Source organism: Aptenodytes patagonicus, chromosome 3, assembly GCF_965638725.1.
Source record: "Aptenodytes patagonicus chromosome 3, bAptPat1.pri.cur, whole genome shotgun sequence".
NCBI lineage: Eukaryota > Metazoa > Chordata > Aves > Sphenisciformes > Spheniscidae > Aptenodytes > Aptenodytes patagonicus.
In genome coordinates, this window is record NC_134951.1 from 120,479,873 (window position 1) to 120,501,786 (window position 21,914).

The window sequence follows — 21,914 nt, forward strand, 5'->3', positions numbered from 1 at the left end:
ACATCTTGTGTCAAATTTGTACCTTTTCTTGAAGTAACTTGGAGGAAGCTGCGTCACGATTTCCTTTTCCACCAGCAGTACTAAAATGAGACCATGGTAAAACGGCATTAAATGTTAAGGAATCTTCCAAGGCAAAATCTGGTTTCATAAAAATCTGAAACAGAAAAACAAAAGAAATAAATGCACCTCTCTCACCCCTACATTTTCTTCCCCAGTTTAACACACCTCCTGTCTCATGAAGTTAACATGGACCTTATTTGTTGATTTTTCAAAAGACAAGTTTTCATTTATCCAGACAAATTCATTCCAGACCTTATAACCTATTTACTTTACATCTTAAAAGCTTGTGTGATCTGACAAAGTCTCATCTTCCTAAAAGTGGAAGCCACAGCTCCAAAATTACATAGGTTATTAAGCACCCAAGATGATCTAAACATCCTGTGCATGAAAACGTAGGCAGCATTAAACTGCAGGTGGGTCCAGAGCAAATGTTCTTCAATAGCAAGGGCATCCTACTGCTGATGTGCTCATTTCTGGGGCCACAGCTTCTACAAGACTGAGGATCCAGCCAGCTGTCAGGGTGCAGCAAGTGTTGCCTATGAGGGAACAGAACCTCAAGCTGATCTCCTTTAGCACAGTGCAGCAAACGTGCTGGTCACAGAGTCAGTAACATTAACTCTACACATCTCAGAGAACTATTAAACTAAAATTCTCTCTGATAACATTATTTTTACTTGACAAAACTGGTACAAACCTTGAGCTTCCAGGCAGACAGTAGTACCCTTTTCCCTTTATTTATGAAGTGTAATTTTAAAAGGTTCAACATAGACTATAGCATCACACCACACTCAAACATTCTTGTTTCCTGGGCTTTAAACATTGCAGTGACAGCTATTCAAGTAACAGCCTACACGGCTGGCACAAAGATGCTGACCCATATTAACACTCTGACTTACCTAGAAAAAAATTATTCAGACTGAAATGGAATCTGGAGTTGTGTCTTTTGTCAACCTGTCACAAAAAACCCACATCATATATGCTGCAAGCATATATGCAAGAGGGCTTTGCTCAAGGATTCAAGGAGTTAAACCTAATGCTAAGTTGTACACTATGCAATATTCAAGCTTCTATCAAACTCTTCAGTTTCCTTTTCCCCCTAGAACATAGAGTGGCTAATTTTGCCCAGCTCTGAGGTTTTAACTATGAAAGATGAAAGAATTCATGGCATTTGTATTCTACTTTAAGAGAAAAATCAAGACCACGGGAAACAATGACAACAACAAAGAAAGAAAAATCAGATTGTTCTTAGTTGTTGTAAATTCTGAGCACTGCAGATCCTCTTGAGAATCAGCTCAAGTAATCACCTTGGACAAAATTTCTACAAAGAAGAGAGTTCATTCATATATTCAAGACTACATGTGATAAATCCTTATAAAAGCTTAGAGTGCACAGGAAGCATACCTTAGGTACTTGTTCCAGATCTGTCCTGGATTTATCTAAAATTAAACAAAATACAAGTAGTCATTCATGAGTAAACAATGGAAAACAATTACCTTGAACACTATGAAACCCTATAAGGAAGTTTTCAAGACAACGGTGCCAGGTTCCTCACAGGGAGTGGACAGGGAACAGTGGTTATAAATTGAAAGGAAAGGTTCTGACTGAACATGAGGAAAACATGAGGATCATGAGGACAATCAAGCATTGGAGCAGGCTGCCCAGAAAGGCTAGATACTCTCCATCCTTGGAGGTTTTCAAGGCCCGTCTGGATAAAACCCTAAACAGCTTGGCCTGACCTCACAGCTGAACTGTCTTTGAGATGGCAGTTGCAATAAAGACCTTCTGAAGTCCCTTCCAACCTAAAATATTCTGATTCTTTGAAACACTCTGTTATCCTTTGTAGTTTAGGTCTCGTGCTCAGAGTATTCAAAGGTGCTCGCACTTGGCTGCTTTGACAGTGAAAATGTTATGTCATACAAAGCAATCTACTTAGCACTTCACATTCCTTAACGCACTGTTCAATCAACTGGCAAGGGCCAGTGAAAGGTCCCTCTAACATCACCCCAATTTTAATGCTCCAGATTGAAGCTGCCCATATAATCACTTCTGTACAGCACTTGGAAGATGGATGCACAGAGGCTGGCAGGAAGAATGAATGAGGACTCAGGACAGACTCCTGAGCACACTGAGCAAGTAGCACAGAAGTAGCCCTTCCCTTGAAGTAAGCTGACCTGACAACTGCAGAGGGTAAGATAGTTGAGCTGAGAAAAGAGGTGCATCGTTGTACTCCAGCAGAACTTGAAGAAAAGGCAAATTCAGACTTTTGAGGTTCAGCCAAAACCCCCTTTTCCTCCTCTACCCATTAACTTAATGTGCATCATGAAGAGGGGGCACACTGGAGGCCAAAAAAGGTGAGGAATTTAAAAACAACAAGCCCATACCTCAGCTGGACGGTCTACTCGACCCTGACAAACATGGTAAGTGCTACATCAGCATTATCTCCCACCTCTTTGTTTCTTACTTTGTTTGTTTGTTACTTTATTTGTATTGAAATACAAAAGGCAACCTAGGAATCATTGTGCTGTCCTCAATCTTTGGACAGACCAACTCCTATGGAAGTGAAAGGCCAAGTCTTGTGGGCTGGAGTTAGAGGAAGACAGGCAACGCTAACAAAGAAACTATAGAAAATAGAGTTTCAGTTTACCAAATGATGCTTCTACTAGGAACTGTCCATCTACCCAAGAAGCTCCCAGTTACTTTGGTGACACAGTCATTTTCTCCTTTTAAAAACAAAAGCCTCTTTCAAAATGGATTACGCTAAGCCTGAAGAAGGAACTTTTATTTTGCAGTATGCACCACAGACTCACTCATTCAGGAACAGCTATTCCAAAATAACGCCAAGTACAGAGAAACCCTACAGAAGGGCTTCCTTTTACATGGAAAAAGAGGAAGAAAGCCGACTGAAAGAACTTGATCAAAAGGAGTAATGCAGCTTCTTGCTGCATTACCTGTAGACATTGATATAGACAAGCCTGATCAAACAGTGATTGGCAAATGAACCTTTTTATGCTACCATTTTTGAGAATTAAAATAAATTAAATATTAAAAGTTTTCTCCAGGTTATGAGTGTTTCTTTTCCTTTTGCTTGTCTTTTTTTCATTTTGCCTCTCGCCTTCCTTTGTCCAGTTTCATATTAGCTGAACTACTTCCATAAAATCTTGAAATTCAGCCTTGCTACAGCTGTGGACACCAAAAAAAGTTTGCCAGGTAGTCCTTGCTAACAGTAATCAGAGAAATACTAACCAGAGAACTGGCCAGAGTGGAATTTCATGAAGTTCAACACAGGAAAAGGCGAAGTCCTGCACCTGGAGAGGAATAACCCCAACCACCAGTACACACTAGGGGTCTAGTGGCTGGAAAGCATACCTGCAGAGAGGGACCTGGGGTCCTGGCAGAAAACAAACTGACCATGAGCCAGCAATGCATTCTTGTGGCAAAGCATCCTGGGTTGCATTAGGCAGAGAATTGCCAGCAGGCTGAGGGAAGGTGATCCTCCCTCTCCACTCTGGTGAGATATATGGAGCAGTGTGCCCAGTTCTGAGCTCCCCCGTACAAGACAGACCTAGACATACTGGAGCGAGTCCAGCGAAGGGCCACAAAGACGATTAAGAGACCAGGGCATTTTTCACAGGGGGAGAGGCTGAGAGAGCTGAGACTGTTTAGCCTGGAAAAGCTATGGGGGGATCTTATCAATGTTTTTAAATATCTGATGAGAGGTTGTAAAGAAGACAGAGCAGGCTCTTCTCAGTGGTGCCCAGTGACAGGACAAGACACAATGAGCAGAAACTGATACATGAAAAATTTCATCTGAATGTAAGGAAACACTTTTACTGTGAGGGTGGTCAAACACTGAAATAGGTTGCCATAGAGGTTGTGTAATCTCCATCTGTGGATAAATTCAAAACCCAACCAGGCACTGTCCTCCTGTAGGTGACCCTGCTTGAGCAGGTGGGTTGGCCTAGGCCATCTTGAGACATCACTTCCCATCTTAGCCATTCCGTGATCTTCATGGCAGAGAGACAGGAATGGCCCAACGCTGCCATTCTTCGTTGCAAAGTCAACAGCTGCTAGAAATTTGATGCAACAGTTTCAACAGATCTTAAATAAAAGGAAGTTAAAGAAAACACTGCCAGGGACATAATGACCTGCCATGAATGCAAACATGCCAAGGAAAAGTTTAAGAGCAGGTATCACAAGCATTCTGGCCTATAAAATATCAGCAGTGGTCATGAACACTTCTAATCAACCATGTCTGGGTTTTCAATTATTCTTCACCAGCAGCTATTTTTGCACATGAAGCCCTTGAGCAAGTAAAGGAGATGATCAGTATGTTATAGCAGTCATTAAAGAAATTACTTTTTAACGACTAAAGGAAGGCTTTGACTGTACCGTGGGTATGTAATAGAGTCCTGTCGAAGGTATCTTTAGGAGTACAAATATTCTTGCATCTTTCATGAACCTTCTCTCTCTGTAAAAGAGAAAATATATTAAAGAATTACTTTGAGGCTTTAAAAAGATTTTTTTTTCCTTTGAAACAGAACATTCAGAACATTTTCAGTGAAACATACTGCATTACGCCAAATAATTCTGACAAGTTCACAATAATTTTTTTTTTTTTCCTCTTAAAAGCTCAGATGATGTTTGCCCAAGTGAAAGGTAACACAGGTTGAAATTTTTGGTTTGTATGGGTTTTTTTCAGTATCTTTACATCTCAAGAGAAAATGAACACAAAAGTGTTCAAGAAGTGTAATGACCTCTCTACATAATGAGATATAACCATAGAGCAATTGTAATTACATATCTAAACATTTATTTGCTGTCTAATCCAGAAATCACACTAACACACAATTAATGCTTTTACATTACTAAATTAAATCGGATCAAAGTAGAAATTGCTTCCACATCTTACTAGTGAGCACCTTGCTGAAACCACGTATCTTGTTTCATCATGCTGAGCTTCAAATTTTATCCACAGGTGTAAACAACACCAGAAACCATAGCGGTGAGAAATTACGTTTCTAAAGAACACCTATGTTAGCTAGATCTCTGCTAGAAGCTACATCACGGGTCAGTGCCCTCTTCCTAAAACTTTCTTTCATTTCGCAGTCACTGCATTACATGCTACAGATGAGCTCTTAAACATTTTAAATGTTGAATGTGTGAACTAATTACAATAGTTCAGTTACAGACAATTCCCTTCCATATTCTTTAACTACGATTTACATAAGTAACACTTCCTGCAGCTAATTCTGTAACAGCAAAAAAATAAGAAAGTTACAAACCAAGGAAGCAGAAAACAGTGGGAGACTTCTACATGTTCTTTCAGTTAAAAAAAGAAAGAATACTACATACTTACTGACACCTGTATTTTAAGAGTTTGTAGAAGTCTCCTACTGGTCCTGGTGTCCTTAGATGTAGCTTAAACTTTCCTGTTACAAAAGAAATCATCAAAATAATAGGCCTATGTATAGCTTAAGAACTTCACGTATAAATGTTTACATTAGAGACTCTTAAAAAATATCCCCAAGCCTTGCAGCACATAGTCATGTTTTATATTTGATGCAAAGGTCTGAAAATGCTATGTTGCACTGTAGAGCCTAATCATTAAACAATCCTTACAGAAAAAGGATTAATAATCAGAAAGAATAAATAGGAACTGTAAGCCCTCGTACAGAGCACAGTATTCAGAAATACAAATTAAAAGAAATATGAAATTGCCCAGAGAGAATTTAGACAGCATTTTCCACACTACAAATACTGAGATTATAAAAGAAATGCCTAATGAAGAGTCAACAAGCACTGAAGAGCAAATTAATTATCAGCTAACTGTATGACGACTACTAACAGGGACACTCTCTAATTAGAAGAAGGATCTCAAATCTCTTTCTGGCCCCTAGTACTACGTGCATCTAATTTTGGGTTCTTACCGGAGTGATTTCCTGTTGGTATAATGCAAAATGTTCCTTGGTGATCTGTGGGAGGTAGAATGGAGGCGTGACTTCAGTGTCCACAAAGTCCACTCCCCATGTTTTTGTAAAGAAATCAGATTCCCTTTTTGCTAACCTAGGATCATTTAGTGCTGCTGGGAGATTGACTTTGGAATGATAAATAGTCCATCTGTGCTGATCCACAACTAGAGATGGGCTGTCACATAAATTACTGGAATCGCCTGCAGCACAAAAGACAAGACCGTTTGTTAAGGTGAGAAACTGAAAGTTGTATTTTTGCTAAAATGTGGTTCTTAAGCAAACCATGTTTCCACAGTTACATGTGGATCAGAATTATCTGTGCAAAAGACGCATGATATTCTCCTTCTGCAATACTTTAACTTGCATTTTTTCGATCAGATTAACCAAAACAAGTTTTGAACACAGTAGTGTATTCACACTCACTAAATATATTTAGATCAACAACATTACCTTCTACTGAAGAGAAAAAAATTCCAACCACAAACATATTTTCAGTAATCTGAACTTGATCAGAATAACAGTTGAAATTCATTAGCGTTATATTTCATAATTCTTAAGATCCCACCCCACCTACTCTTTTTTATAAACACAGCTTTAGCATACCACAGCAGCTATAAATGTGACCAAAACCTGGTTTTACGATAGCACTATAGACTTAAGACAGTGCTAGAGATAGGTTCTGGTCTCTTGCTTCCCACTGCAAGAAGGCTGGGGTGTTTCACAGAAGTAATGCAGCTAGACTTCAAGCACGCCGGACAGGTCTGTTACAGGCTCTGACAGAATATACCCTCTTCTTGCATGTAGTATGGATCATAGCTATAATGTGGAATCACACAAGCAAGATCCCATCTATAAAGTGGACATCTAAAACCAAGCTGCAAATAGGAAGGCTCTCCCATTGCTCCAAAGGGACACTAGGTAGTATAAAGCAGAATTACAGCATACTTTGAAATAAGACTATGGCTTAGTACACTACACCCAGTATACGAGAAAATTTGACTGAACAATTGTAAATGGATTAGCAAATTTAACTGCATTTTCACTCTCCCCTACACCGACATTACCTGTAGGTTCCTTGGGACACACATCAGGCAGCGACTGCACAGGTCGAAAACATTTTGTGGCATCCATTTCCTTTTTAAAGAAAGCATCACTGCTGTTTGACTGAGGCACTGGTGAAGAACTGTGGCTTGATGCCATTGCATAAAATCACCACTTGATAAAAGCTAAATAAGAAACAATAAATATCAAGGCTTTAATAAACTTCTGGTTACAGATTGTATCAAAACAATAACACTCCATCAGCTATATAGTATTTTTTTAACTGCAACACTTTAACCAACACATTTCAACAGCAACAGGAAAGTTTATTTTAAATACAAAAATAAAAGGCAGAAGGTAACTTCATAGTCTGTTTCCTCCCACGCCGCTAGGTTTGGAGGATACCTTGTTCTTGCACACAGCACCAATAAAAATCATACATTTAAAAAGTCTTTCAGGCACTTCTGCCTTTCTATTGCCATAACTATTGCAGTCACAGTGCACACACTCACAGTGGAACTTCCTCACAGATATCAGGAAGCTCGGGTAGATGAATATATATATTCATAATATAGCCTTCCACCTCCTCTTCCCTCCTACCTACCTACTATCCTCAGTGACTGCAGGGAGCAGATCACCTTTTGCATCTGCAGAGGCATGCCACACTCAGTGAGGTTTAACCACAGTGTGTCACATGCTTTAGTGAAAAAGGTAATGGGTGCAGGTGGGATATTCTGTGCCCTCACTTTGTTGCGCTGCCTTAGTGTTATGACCCCAGCAACAGGAGGCACACCATTTTCTCCAAAGGAGGAGGTCTGCAACCTGTGTTCATGATTCAGCCAAGCCCAGCAACAGCTACCCACAGATACAATATATCATTAATTATTTATAGTAACTGAAATCATTATCACATTTCAGACAAATCAGAATCTGAAGAATATAAGCATACCATGTATGTCAGAAAAGCACGAGCACATACTACGCATAGAACACAGACATCTCTTATCATTTGAATCAGGAAAATTGGCAATTCAACTTTTCATGCCTGTCTAGTAAAGTAAACTATAGTTTATTTCAACGTAAAAAGCATTTGCAAAGAGAAGACGATTAAAACACAGATCAAAAAGCTCTGGAGTAAGTAAAGTCCCACTAATTTTCAGTTTAATTTTAAACTCCCAATTTGAAAATAAACAGCCTTAAAAATTTTACACCAGGGCTGAACAACATAATGTGTTCTTTCCACCTGTAAACAAAGCTACATTTCCATCGAAGTATCAGTTGAGTCAGTAGTACGCTGCAAAACTGTTAGAGGTTTGAGAGTTTACTAAAACATCCCCATAATGTACAGCTCAAAGAGTGCCCGTTCAAAGGGACTGATCTGAATCCTCGCCTTTGAGGAGAAATAAACACATCTAGCAAGATCTTAGCGTTTAACTACCAACCCTTAAGGGACACCTAAATTACTTACTACCCTGTGAAGGAGCACAAAAAGATAAAAGGCCTATTTTATCTTCAATCACTGAAGGAGGCACCAAGGGATGACTGTACATCACTGTGTCAACTTCTAACAGCATAACATATATTACAGCAAATCTCATTTGGAAAAGAAAAAAAAAGTTCTACTTTCTAAACGAGGTTGGAAGTACCCTACAAAACAATTCTAAAGACCAGTTAAGATATGTACAGCTATAATAAAGCATCCCAATGAACGGGCCCATAATGACTGACAAACACATATTCTGGCCAAAACTCTATCCATTGGGTACCATTCCTGATGTTCACTTGCCTCTCTCCCTTTCTATCTGACAACGCAGCAAGACAAGGAGGATAATGTGCTTCCACCATCATTTTTAGAAGTGACTTTTAAAATGGGTGAAAATACACCACCAGAACCCTTTCTAAAAACACTGCAGAAGGACTGAAAATCTGTCTCCCATTTTTTCTTGTGAGGGGATTCCCTTCTTTCTTATAGTAGAAAAACTTACTAGTCGAGATAGAGAATGGGAGCACTAATGGAAAAGTGGAAGTAGTCAGAAAGGGGAAAAAACCTTCCCAGACATCTGACAGACCTTCCTTAAATATCATAAAGCATCAGTCTCTCTCCCCAAAACGCCCCAAAGAAAACTTTTTCACTACTACTTCTGTTACATGTTCATATTCTTATGTTCTTCCCTTGACATTTCCAAAGCAACTTCTTTCTTTATGAAGCTCTTCCCTAATGTTTTGAGGTGTGTTTGTGAAAAATCTACTTTATGATAATGACAGAACTCTACCGTTTTAATATTCTTAAAAAACACATCCAGTGCTAAGTTATAATGATCAAGTCTCCTAAAGGCATACAGTAAATTTATCCACACTTGGAACTGCTTCAAAGTTCTGTATTTGCAGTTTTTCTCCTGAAAAAGCCTCTGTAATATGATACACAGTCTGCTCTAGCCAGATGTATGAGCAACTAAGACAATTTGTAGAAAGCACTGAAATCTTGTACTCTTGCTAGCAAGTCTTTCATTAAGCCTCTTTCCTTTCCCCATAATGAGGTATTGCCTAAAAGTATATTCTAAGATGTGAATTGTCTCAACTACATAAATCTCAGCGGAGAAAATGCTAACTGCATTGTGCCAGTGTAAGATTTAAAATAAATTTAAAATACAATTTAACACTGAAGACTGGTTCAATACCTCAACTTTTCAAAAACAAACTATACCGACTCTCGCACAGGTATTTTTATTACTTATCACCATAAAACATTCATATTGCCTTTGTACACTGAAAATCTTAAAACTGAATGAAAAGAGTACAATAAAATATCATTACAAGCAGTAACCTTCATACTACTGAGTGGATTTCAACAAGATATAAGGATTCACAGATAGAGGCCTTCTTAAGCAGCATGCAATATGATGCTGTACTAAATTATTCATAGTTAACAGCTATTCTAGTAGCCTCATAAGTCAGGACCTTATGGATAATTAACCTCAATGAACAGCCACATTTGCACAGGAATAAACCCATCCATACTGCCCAAAACCAGGCATTCCTCAAACTGCAGTCCTTTACAGCCAAGTAAATATAGCTTCAGAGAAAGAAAGAAAACTGGACAGAATTACCGGAATTAAATTCAAATTACAAAGGAATATGTGACAAGTCTATATGAAGACAACCCCCCCCCCCTTACACCTGAGCACTTCTGTTCACGCTAACCTTGCAGACAACAGGAAAATAGTTTCATTCATTCACCAACAGCTGTTCCTTGTGCTACACTACCAAACATTTTATAGAGAAATGAATCTATAACCAGCCTTCAGAATCAGCATTTTTAAATACGTAACAATATATAAATTTGCTGATTTAAACATACTACAAAAAAATGAAACTCAATGTTAACATAGAACAAAACCGCTGCAGAATATTTTAACTCATTCAACTTTAAAAGCAAGTGAAATGCAGGTAGATGTAGTTAACTGCACAAGCTGTGCAGAGTGAATTATGAAATGGTGAGTCCCCTGAGCCTCCTACTTAGAAGAGCGTATGTGCAGCAATAAGAATATGCAACTATGTAACTTAATGACATCAGTATTTAAATTATATACAATTAAAACTGGGTTAGATTAACTGTTCTCTCCAGTAATCACCATCATTTACTCACATTTTGCCTAGCAATGTGTATTAATCTAACACAATAAAAAAACTTGAGGGGTTAGATACAAGAGTAATGTGGAAATACTTACAGGATTACGGTTATATTTGCAACATGCCTTCAATATATTAAATCTATTCTGTACACACTGTATTAATTTCCTTAGTTTAAAAAATTGACATTACACTGTCACTGTAATTACTTAGTATCACTGAAGTTAAACATTAAAAAAAAATTTTAAAAAAATCAACCATCACAACAATGAAAATACCTTCGATGATTTGAATTTATGGTATTCTTAGAGTCTGAACACAAAGATTAATATTTCATATTCAACAATCTTACAGCTTCCTCTTTAAAAAAAGTCCTTGCTCAATAACATGCTTAGCAACTATGATATGACACAGTTGTACGACATACAGCATGGAATAAAATGACTGTGATGACAAATGTAATAACCACATGCTTGGATACTGTACAGTCAGCAAAGTAGAAGATCCGTGCAGTTAGTAATGTTATTAATCACATGAATTTTAAGAAGTTATTTCTGTGATGACTACTCTCTGACTCTCGAGTTTCACACCCAAGATTTCAGCAGTTAGAAGAGCAGCACAACAAACAACAAAGCATATTACTCAGAAGTAATTGCACAGGATGGTCATAACTCTTAAGCATGTGCTTGTTTTTCTAAGTATTAAGACTTGCATGAAGTTCTTCAGAAACTGCCTTTCCATATTCTGAGAGTTATTCGCACGCTTTGTTTTTCAGATGGTAAGTCTTTGCTGCTGAAACATTCAGTATTATCTCTGCATAAACACGATATTAGAGAAGGTGCAAAATAAACCTTGCCTATTCATGGGTATTAACTTCGTATTTCCTCATTTTGGGGCAGTTTTCCATTAACATTATCAACCAATTTTCTATTTCCTACTTAAGGCAACAGCTTTACATGAGTTAATAGTTTTTACTGGGAATTTTCATGTGCGCACACTTCAGTCTGTAAAGCTGTAATTTGTATTAACAATACAAATTAGAATTTATGAAGCCAGCACAATCCCTGAAATGTGCCTGAAGTAAGTCTCAATTTATGCACTAAAGAAACCTGTATTTCTCCTTTCTCTGTGCTCTCCCTCTCAAATGAAAATAAATCTACAACCTACTAGTAATACCTTCAATTTAAATTGGTAGTTTTGATAAGTTAGCTGGTACTACAAGGGGCACCCAGGAACATGAAGCTTATCAGCTCCAGCCCTTCATACAATTCATAGAATCTGCTCTCCAACCTCAATTTTGGCTTCAAAAATAGTGACATCTGAGAACAGACACTAAGCACCCAGGGGAAAGAGCCCAGGGCTTCCACTGACCACACAACACTGAGCAAGTTCTCCTTTAAGTATTCCACATTGTCCACGATGAGCCACGTTTGGACACCACTAGGCTCTTTTCAAGAGGTACACTCTGCATCCCCAAAGTAAGGCCAGGAGAAGTTTCTCTGTGAACACGAATGGCATGCTAAAGTCCCTGCTGCTTTTCATGGCTTTGTCTGGCAACAATGGAGTGAAATCAAAACATTTTAAAGTACTGTTCTGGCTACCCAACACCCTTCGGAATAGAAAACCATCAGAAGCCACCCACAAGTCATGCTAAAGCAAAATATTTCACCATTTCTAGAAGAAGCGATAAATACCAGAGATACTTGTTAAGGAAAAGGATACCTGAAATATAAAAAGGGAAAAACACAGAAGGGATTCCTTCCAGGACCTGAACAGCCAACATGCCTGTTATCGGTCTAATATATACTCTGTCTTCAAAAGTTTAGGTTTCCCACTCTATTATTATACAGCTCTTTTTGCTAAATCAGCAGGATTTAACCCTGTAACAAGGAAACCATGGTATGAGCAAAGTACACACCACCTTTGTAAGACAATGTGAACCAGCCTGGACTAACGCAAGCTTTCAATTTCTTTCAACCAGCTAATCCCTCGGACTGAAATTTCCACGTTTGTCCCTGTGCCCCAAGACAGACATCCCTCTTTCAGCCAGGGAGCCAAGAAGGTTAGGTTTCAGCAGAAACGTTCAGGCAGTTTCAGAGAATGAGGTTAGGGCTGTGGACGCTGTTCTGCTAACCCAAGCTCTTTCTGAACACCGATTTCCCCCCTGGGGTTTTAGAATAGGAAGCAGATGATTGTCAGGGGGACGACGAGGCTAGCATCAGAGGAGAGCTGGGACTTGTCCCCATGGAAAGCCATCTACATTTGGTGCACACTCCAACATCAAACCTCCTTACACAACTTGGAGAGGAGCCTGTGTCAGCCCGGCCTTTCTGAAAGCCTAATAAATATACATATATTTGTATTCATAAACACGCATGTATTTTAGTGCATTCTGCACATCTTTTAATAGTATCCCAAATCTCATGTTCCCACACTGAGGGTATACCTTGTCTGCAAAGTTAGCGTGAGTGACAACCATCCAGATTAGCCTTGCTGGGATGAAAGCAACCTGACAAGGAAGCTATGTATGAGTTATCTGCATTTCTCATGAGCCCTACTTAGCCACATGTGCTGTTACAATCCAGCATATTCTGTAATTCCTTGGACGGTGCTGAGCTGAGCCAGACTGTGCTACTTTCTCAAACTGCATAATGGGGACTGTGGAAAAGCAAGAGCACTTGAATAGCTTAAAGAGTAATGCCACCACCCTCCCTTTAAATCATGACTTTCATAATGCCATCGCAAAATGCTCTCCTCACACGGGGAAACACGCAAGGAAAAAAGTAATCTGACTACAATGAAAGAACAGGACAGCTGCATCCCCACTGTAAACCACTGTGGGTAGACTACAAGGCCAGGGTAAAACAGCGTCTGACTTTCATATTATTATTTTGTACCATTTTGTCCTCCCCAGCTGAAGTCACCCAAACAGTAGATTTAAAAAAAAAAAAAAAAAAAAAGCTTTACTTGAGCATTACTTCTTTAAATACAAGAATAAGAGCCTCTGAAAAAAAATTACACCAAAAAGCCCCATCACTGAACAACATACTGTTAATTGAATGCATGTATGCACAAGTTATTTAGAATAATACAAAAGTGTAACCATTTTGTCAAAAATTGGAAAGCAATTTATCTTCCTATAGACAAACTATCTTAAAAGTAATATTTCACTTTTATTCAGGTACAGAATAAAACAATTAAATGAAACGTGTGATATACCCGAAGTACCAAATGCACTTCCTCTCATCCGGAAACCTAACTTCCCAATGATGAACACTAATTTGAACTCGGAAGGCAGCTTCTGTGCTGGAGGAACAGACCTTTCTACAGCTATTTAGGTTATTATGCGTCAAGTTCTTCCATGCCAGGAGTGGTAGAATCATTCAGAAACAAGTAACAAAGCAGTAAAAATATATGTCAGAAAGGAAAAGGCCTTGTGGTTAGTTGCCCACACTATCACACAAGATGAGAGTGAAATCTCTTTGTACTCTTTTTTTTTCAGGCATCAGCATTACAATGTGCATTATCCCCTTGGAAAATGGTGAAATATGAGCACCTCATATAGCTCCACAGAGGTACATGCAGCTGAACAAAGATCCAGGAGCCCCGGCAGTCATTCCAGCTAGAAGTCTGTCAAAGGCAGAGACTGCAGAGCAGTGACATTTTGAGGAAAGGCAGAACTGCACCAGCCAGAGAAAAAATCGTAACAGTAAGGTCCTGACTTTACAAAAGGAGTTTGACAGAAGCTGACGGCAATTTGCATCAACAGCAAGTTTCCCTGTGCAGGCTCTCCACTTGCTCTCTTCAGTGGGGTTAGGCTCAATTTGTTAATCTGAAACTAATTTTCTAAAAATGTGATTTTTCATGAGAATCGCGTCTTTCTGAAGCCTTACCAAAACCCTGCACAACTGCAAGTAGCTATGAAAGAGCCAAATAAAAATATTTAATAGTTTTGACATTATGCAAAAAGCTGAGACCAGGGATTATCCAAAAGCAGGCACAGCATACCTCATAGCAAGTCTTACCAAGTGGCCTTGACACAGGATGCCAGTCCACTGGCAGGAGGCAGTAAGTCACTCTGTAGGGCAAGTACTCAGCAAACAAGACCATCCAAACTTTACCTTGGTGAGCACCAGAGAGTGCCACCCATGTTTGTTGATAGTTCTTGTGGTGTGAATACCTGCCCAACAGAAGACCAAATGAAATGTATCACCTCTATTCACATCACTATCTTTTCAGCCCTCAAATAGCTTCCATTTACAAGAAGAATAAGTATTTCTATAAACATAAAAAACAGTATGGTTATGCTACATTTAGAATGCCAAAAAATAAAAGGCAGGCCTTGCACAGCTGCTTACAGTAAATGTGTAAAGCTGATGGGAACTCTCTGCCATACTGCAAAGCACCAGATATGCTACTCCAGCTCTAATAACCTATCTTAAACACACACACACCGCTCCACAACCAAAGTGGCTCCTTTTTTTGTTTTAAGAACCAGATTAATAGTTGAAATAGCCTAGCTTTTTCTCTATCCAAAGATGAGTATTTTGGGACATCTGATCTGTAAATGGATCCACCATTTTTGAGTACAAGGGAAAATGCATTAAGGATTCTTTACCTTTTGAAAAGAACACTCAAGATCTTTTTTTAAAACCTAGGTGAGGTAGCTGCAAAAAGTTAAAAATGTGGGGAAGAAATCTTAGATGTGCTTGTAAACATTTCTTTGGACTTAATCACGTGAGGCCCCAGAAATATATATGTAGAACATCCATTCATGATCACCCTTTCTCTCTTTATGCTATATTCATAAAACAAAATGTGGAACAAACAAAATAAAGTGGGGGAAAAAAAAAAAAAGAAACAGAAACCAAAAGAAAACTGAGCCTCCCGACTAGAAGGATAATAAGATGTTCGTGGCCCTTCACTCTTCTTTTCTTGAGAAACTCGCAGCTCCTCATTTCCCCAAAAGTCTGAAGAAGGAAAGCAGAAGTGCCTTCTACACAGAGTTGCTGCCCCGAAAGAAGAAATGATAACCTACATGATTCCATTTCCCAACTTCTTCTTCCCATTCAAACTGCCAAAGAGCAAGTCTGTGGTCTGCTTTCTCCACTCTCTCTAGTAGCTCCTGACACTTCTCAGGCAAACAATGTTCCTGTTCAACCTTGGAAATGTACATCCCCTTCTCCTCCCATGAAGTTTGTGCTGTCAACAGGAAGGCAAAATTCCTCCACACATGTGCCAGACTTCTACTACAGAGAAAGACAGTACTGAAGACACAGGGACACCCAGGACAGATCCTGTTACTGGCAAATGGGATGGGAGAGGTAGAGCTACTTCTCAGCATGCCTTCAGACCTCACTAGTAAGGCTGCCCACATGACGCACAGCAGCTTTTGCTTGAACAGCCATAGATCTCCTGTCAATTAGTTCATTTTAAGCATTGTTTTCCTACCCAACAGAAGCACCATCCTATGCCCAGAGGATTTCAACAATTAATGTACTACAGTCAGTTTTTTTAGTAAGAGCATTTTCTCACAGGGCTGCAAAGCAGCTGTGGGTGCACAGGGACACAGCTGCACAGAAGTCCATAGGACTTCTTCTTGCTCAGGACTCCATCAGATAGGGTATAGGTAAGACGGTAAAGTCAATACACCACCTGTGCTTTAAAACTCTCAAAACCATACATGCAAATCTGTAATCAAGTAAATATTTTTCTGTGCTTAGAAAGCATAAGAAAACCAGAGAAGGGAAGGAGAATCAATAAAATACTAAGGCCAAAACTGGACAGTCCAAGACAGAGAAAGTTAATTTTTTGTTGAAAGTGCAGGTCAGTATTTTACAAACACATATGGGTATTTCTCTCAACAGGACATACTGTGTTTGAAAAATTACAGTAAGGAAAGGTAAGAAATTATGTTTGTCTATGCACACAATTTTAGGATCGTCTATAAACCCAGGAACCATCGCAATCCTAAATGGCTTTTGGAACCAACAAATCCTTTAGCTCTCCACATCCCAGTCCATCCAGGTCGACATTAACATGGGTGTCATGTGCCAGCATTACAGAGAAGAACCCCAAATACTTGCTCCAAACGTTACTTCCCCACGCCAGCACTGAAGGAGGCTTATAAAAGCCGTGCCTGATGAGCACGGCACTGCCACGCAAGGAGCCGGCCGTACCTTAGTGAGAACACCCTGGGAGTATCTCAAGGAGGCCGTCGTCATATCTATCCCTGTCGCATCGTACGGAAAACTGCCCGGTCTCGGAGCCTGGGGACGGCGCGTCGATGACCTGCAGGAGAGAGCCCACATGAGAGGGCCGCGACGGACGTGCTCAGGGCAGCCCAGGAAAGCCTGGCTTAACGCTGACACTTCCACACACGCTCAACGCCTCCCTGCCAGGCACAGGCACCGATTTCAGACACCGCCCGTTTCCCACCGGAGAGTTACCATGGAAATACAAAACGTAAATTTGCGGAAAAAGGGGAGAACCGGGCGGCACCCCCCGCGCCTCGGAGCTGGCGCCCCTTCCCTCACGCCCTCCTCTCCTCCTCACAGCCCAGGCCGGCCCTCGCCCCGCGGAGAGTCCGGGCCGCAAAGACAAAGGGCACCCGGGAAAATTCAACTTTCCCGGCCGCTCTCCGGGAGAGCCCCCCGGCCACGGGCGGAGGCGGGGAGGCACCTGCGCCGGCGGCCTAGCGGCGGGCGGGCCAGGGAACTCCCCGCTGCCTACCTGCGGCGCCGGGCGGGCAGCGCGGCCTACCGTGGCGCCTCCGCGGCGACACGTCGCTCCCCCCCCCGCGCAGGGCGGCGCAGGGCGGCGCGGCGCAGGAAGCGGCCCGGGCGGCTGCGGCGGCGGCGGCGAGAGGGGCCGAGGCACCGCCTCTCCCCACCGCCCGGGGGAGGAGCCGCCGCTGCCGGAAGGGGCTGCCCCTGCCCGGCCGCGCTGGGGGTTGCGGTTCCGTCCCCTCGGGAGCGGCTCCAGCTCTTGGCGCGGGGCCCGCCCTGGGGGAGGCTGCAGGACTGAGGTGCCGCCGTCCCACCCGGGGGGACGACCCGCAGTGCCTGCCGCCGTCCCGGGGGGCGAGAGGCTCCGCAGTGCTCCATGGCTGAGGTGCCACCATTTGAGAGTCCCTACAAGTGCCCCACTGCTACAGCCCCACCATTCCAGGGTGTGAGAGGCCCCATGAGTGCCCCACAGCCAAGGTGCCACCATTTCACAGGCCCCACAGACAAGGCGCTGCCATTTGGGAGTCCTCAGAAGTGCCCCACAGCTACAGCGTGGCCATCCTGGGGTGTGAGAGGCCCCATGAGTGACTCATGGCCAAGGTGCCACCATTGAAGAGGCACCATCATTTGAGAGGCCCCACAAGTGCTCCATGGCCAAGGTGCCGCCATCCTGGAGTGCAAGGGGTCCCACAAATGCGCCCCAGCAGTGCCCCTGGCGGGGGGAAGCAGGGTCTCCTTGGTGCCATGAGGACGGCTTCCCTCCATGCCAGCAGTGAGCAAGGGAGGGGAGCCACAGCAGCCAGGCTCTGTGACGGCAGCTGCTCCTGCACAGGTTTTGGCCACGGCTGCTGTGCTGTGTAGCGGTGCAGAAGTTGTGCCAGGTGGCCACAGTCACGCTCAGAGACTTTAATCAGGTATCGTACCCAGCAATCCCCTGGCTGGTAACTTCTTATTCAGACTTATATTTTAGGCTGTAATTCTTCATCAGGCCACAAAAGATGCTGAAATACAGGGGACACGTTAAGTCCCAACTGAACAATAACAGCCTCATGCCTGATGGTGCCTTAAACACATGAATTCTTGGCCGTAGTCCTGTGGCAGTCAACAAAAGGTATCAAAACACAGGGAGGCTCTGATTAATTAATAGCAGCAATTCTATTTGTGTTAACGAGCAGAGGCATGTGAGCACGTGGCTATCGGCCGCATAAATGCACATAGGTGGAAATCCATGGTTCACACCCTGGCTTGCAGCTTGCTAACTCATTTCTGTGTCTGCCCCTGTGCTGACACCAGGCAGACTGGTGTCATCCCAGCTGGGCTGAAGGTCTTTTTTTGCTCCTCGGTAGTCAATGTGGAAAGGCGTTTGCTGGGTACAAATTGCTTTGCAGGCTCTGGACCGATTAATCTCAGATGGCTGTCACCAGGATCAGGTGCCTGGGAGTCACAGGACTCTTTGATGGCTTCCTTGGGAGATGTGTCTGACCTGACCCATGTTCACCCTTTGGCTCAGGATGCTCCTTTGTCAGGTAGCAGGCTCCTGTCTTCAGCTTTTCTCTTGTCACTAATGTACTAATGGCAACAGAAAGCTGCTGACACCTGTAATGACCCTGTGCCTGTTGCTGGTGCAGCAGGCTGAGCTTTTTGCAAGAGAACGGATGAGCTGTAGATGCAGAAGAGAGAAATACGTACATACACACACACAAGATAATAAACAGCAGGAAGAAAATATAAGAGAATAGTGGAGACACTTTGTTCCCCGCACAACCCTGCATTACTGACATTATTTGCTTTGTTCCTGACACTGTCTTGGGGAGGCTGCGTATTGTGGTTGCAGTATCCCATTTCATTCCTCCTGTCAGACTTAGTTTGCAACATGGCAAAAGGCTGCATCAGGCTAAAGAGATGCACTAGCATGGCTACCACAGGCTGTGAAAGGTTTATCCCAAAGGATAACCAGATTTGGTACATTTAAAGCACAGACCCATCAGCAAGCAAGCCATTGTACATCCCATGGTAGAGGCTGTGGTTTCAGGTAAGTGGATGTTGTGCTCACAGGGCAAAGTGCGTGCCTCTGTGTCACTTCAAGGCTGTGTTTTGCTACTGCTTTGGCTCCAGCAGCAAGACTGACACAGGTAGTCACACCTGTGTATTGCTGCTGGTATCACACACCTGGGCTGCCATTTCCAGTGGGACTACTCTTCCACCTCGCATTAGCACAGACTTGAGCGCTAGGCTGAGTCACAGCTTTTAGACCCAGGCATGGAACCTCCTGGGTCACAACTATTTGTGGGACCTGCTGTCCCACCCAGCATGCAGCTATCTTCCTGTGGGGTTGTGGAGCTCAAGTCAGCTGTTAGCTCTGCAGACCTTAGGACACTGCAGAAAGGAACACCTGAGAGAAGTAGGTGGAGGATTTCATTAGCGTTTACCCTCAGAGGCCAATGGAAATTTGTGGCTGTAGTTTTCCTGCTTTCACTGCTTAATTTCACTTTTTCAGGCCACCACACATCTGGATGCACCCATGGGTCCCCAGGTTTCAGATTGTGAAATACTGAGTAATGCCATGGAGCACAAATAAGGATCTTAAGTTGCCTACCTGGCAATTACTTCCCTCTCACTTCCCTATCTGCAAGGCCCTGGATGGCCTAATGCTACAAAGCCAAACTCATCCACAGTCCACATGGAAGCATGTGAACATGGTGGAGATCAGTCCAGGACCCTTCCCTGAGATAATCACAGCCTCAGCCCGCGTGTCTTGCAGCCCTAGTTGTGCAACATCCCAATTTATTGAGGGCACAGGGAGCACCTTTGCCTCCCTTTTATTTACAGTATGAGTACGTCTGTTTTCCAATAAGCAAAACATTCCAGCCCTGTTTGGAAGCGGTCATTTCATGCCCAGATGGAGGTTTGGGTGTTTTTGTTGTTGTTGCTATTGTTGATTCATGTTAACACCCTAAAGCCTCAAAGACTGGAGAGTGAAAACTGCTGCTGTGGATCCCAAGCTTTTTGCATCAGAGTATTCCTGGCAGTTTTTACAATGTTTCTGTGGCTCACAACTCACACAGCACCAAAGTTTTCATTGCAAAGCTTATTGAAAGCACAGCTTAACGTGCTCCTATGTGGACTGAAGTGCTGGCTACTTAGCCTGGCTCGCTGATTGCCACTCACGTGTGCGTGACAGTCTGGGAGACACTGACGTAGGCTGAAATAGCACTGTTTGCTGCTTTGCATGTGAAATTGCAATGAAATCCGATCTCTGGTCTTACCCTGCAAGAGGTAACTGGTTTATACGATGAGTTTAAAGAGCAGAAAATGTGGCACTACCAGGAAGAAATACTAGTTTAATATTACTATTACTCCATAACTGTTGGCTTCAGTGTCAGTGGTCATCACCACCACGGCTGCGCTCTCTTTACATCCATTATACCTTTCCTAGCCATGCTTTAGAAAATAAGGATGTACCCTCTCATGCTTCAAAATACCATCCTTGGCTTTCTGAGGTGCTGGAATTAGTATCAGCTCAGCACAGCTCAAACAGGCTTTATTGGAAGCTGGAACAGCAAAAGCAGTAAAAAAACCATGTTAAATATTAAATGCTTGTTAGGAAGCCAATGGAAATTTCCCCCCAGCAACCTGCAAACGTCACTCACAATATTTTCATAGCATCTTTTCCACTACCTGGCAGAAATCTCTTTGTCCCTAACAGCCTCAGCCATGTTCAGACTGCAGGCACACATTTGACACGCTCTTCGTGGGGAAAACGTGGTGGGTTTTTTTTTGCTTGGGGATCACATTAGTTGGAGTCTATCTGTCTTCTAATCCCTAAAACATGACACAGTTGCAATGAAGTGAGAGATCATGAGCATAACATAAAACTGATCGCTGTATATAGATCCACACTGCAGAAAGACTGAGTTTGCAGAATTTACTCATGTGGATAAAGTCAATGAAATCAGAGAGGCTGTGGGAGGGACGGAGGCCGTGTTAGCCCTGTCCTCCATTGCAGTTCTGCTTTCTGTTACTTACTGTTGTCTCAGACGAATGTCCTCAGCCGTGTGGGTTGAGGATGGCATTCCTGCCTCGCTGCCTCGTCATTGCTGTCAGCTAGCTGGGGGTGTTCCCATGGCTCCTGCAAGCACTCGCAAGTGAGATGGAAAGTTTGGGTTTGCCCAAATCATGTTCATTGTTTGCTTTCAGAAGTCTGAGTTTCTGGAAAGGGACCTGGGAATATCTACATAACCACTTTCCACTGGCAAAGACACAGATGGGAGGGGATGGGAAGGGAGGGGAAAGGCAAAAAGAAAGGGAATCCCCAGAGGAGGAGCAGCTGTGTGTGGTTATTAACTACAGCTGCTGTTTTTGAAGGGAAAGCCCTTCCCACAGCCTCGGTGGTAAACCAAGTTTCCCCTCTCCAGCCCTGTGGGTCAGCCTGAGGCTGAAGGTGACTGCTGCAGTGTGGATACCATTTTCTACGCCTCCCTTGGAT

The 21,914-nt window shown here is 42.4% G+C and overlaps 1 protein-coding gene across 1 annotated transcript in view; it reads right to left on the bottom strand.

Moving 5' to 3' along the window:
- The window catches only part of VPS54 (VPS54 subunit of GARP complex), a 52,231-nt gene extending 34,753 nt beyond the window's left edge, over positions 1-17,478 (bottom strand). Inside the window, exons 1-7 of the mRNA XM_076334991.1 lie at positions 17,433-17,478; positions 16,880-16,991; positions 7,094-7,255; positions 5,988-6,229; positions 4,450-4,528; positions 1,462-1,496; positions 23-154 (exon numbers count right to left, since the gene is read on the bottom strand). Of these exons, the coding sequence (XP_076191106.1) occupies positions 23-154; positions 1,462-1,496; positions 4,450-4,528; positions 5,988-6,229; positions 7,094-7,229 (624 nt within the window). The 5' untranslated portion in view covers positions 7,230-7,255; positions 16,880-16,991; positions 17,433-17,478. The remainder of the gene's footprint in view (positions 1-22; positions 155-1,461; positions 1,497-4,449; positions 4,529-5,987; positions 6,230-7,093; positions 7,256-16,879; positions 16,992-17,432) is intronic.
- Between the last annotated feature and the right edge of the window lie 4,436 nt (positions 17,479-21,914).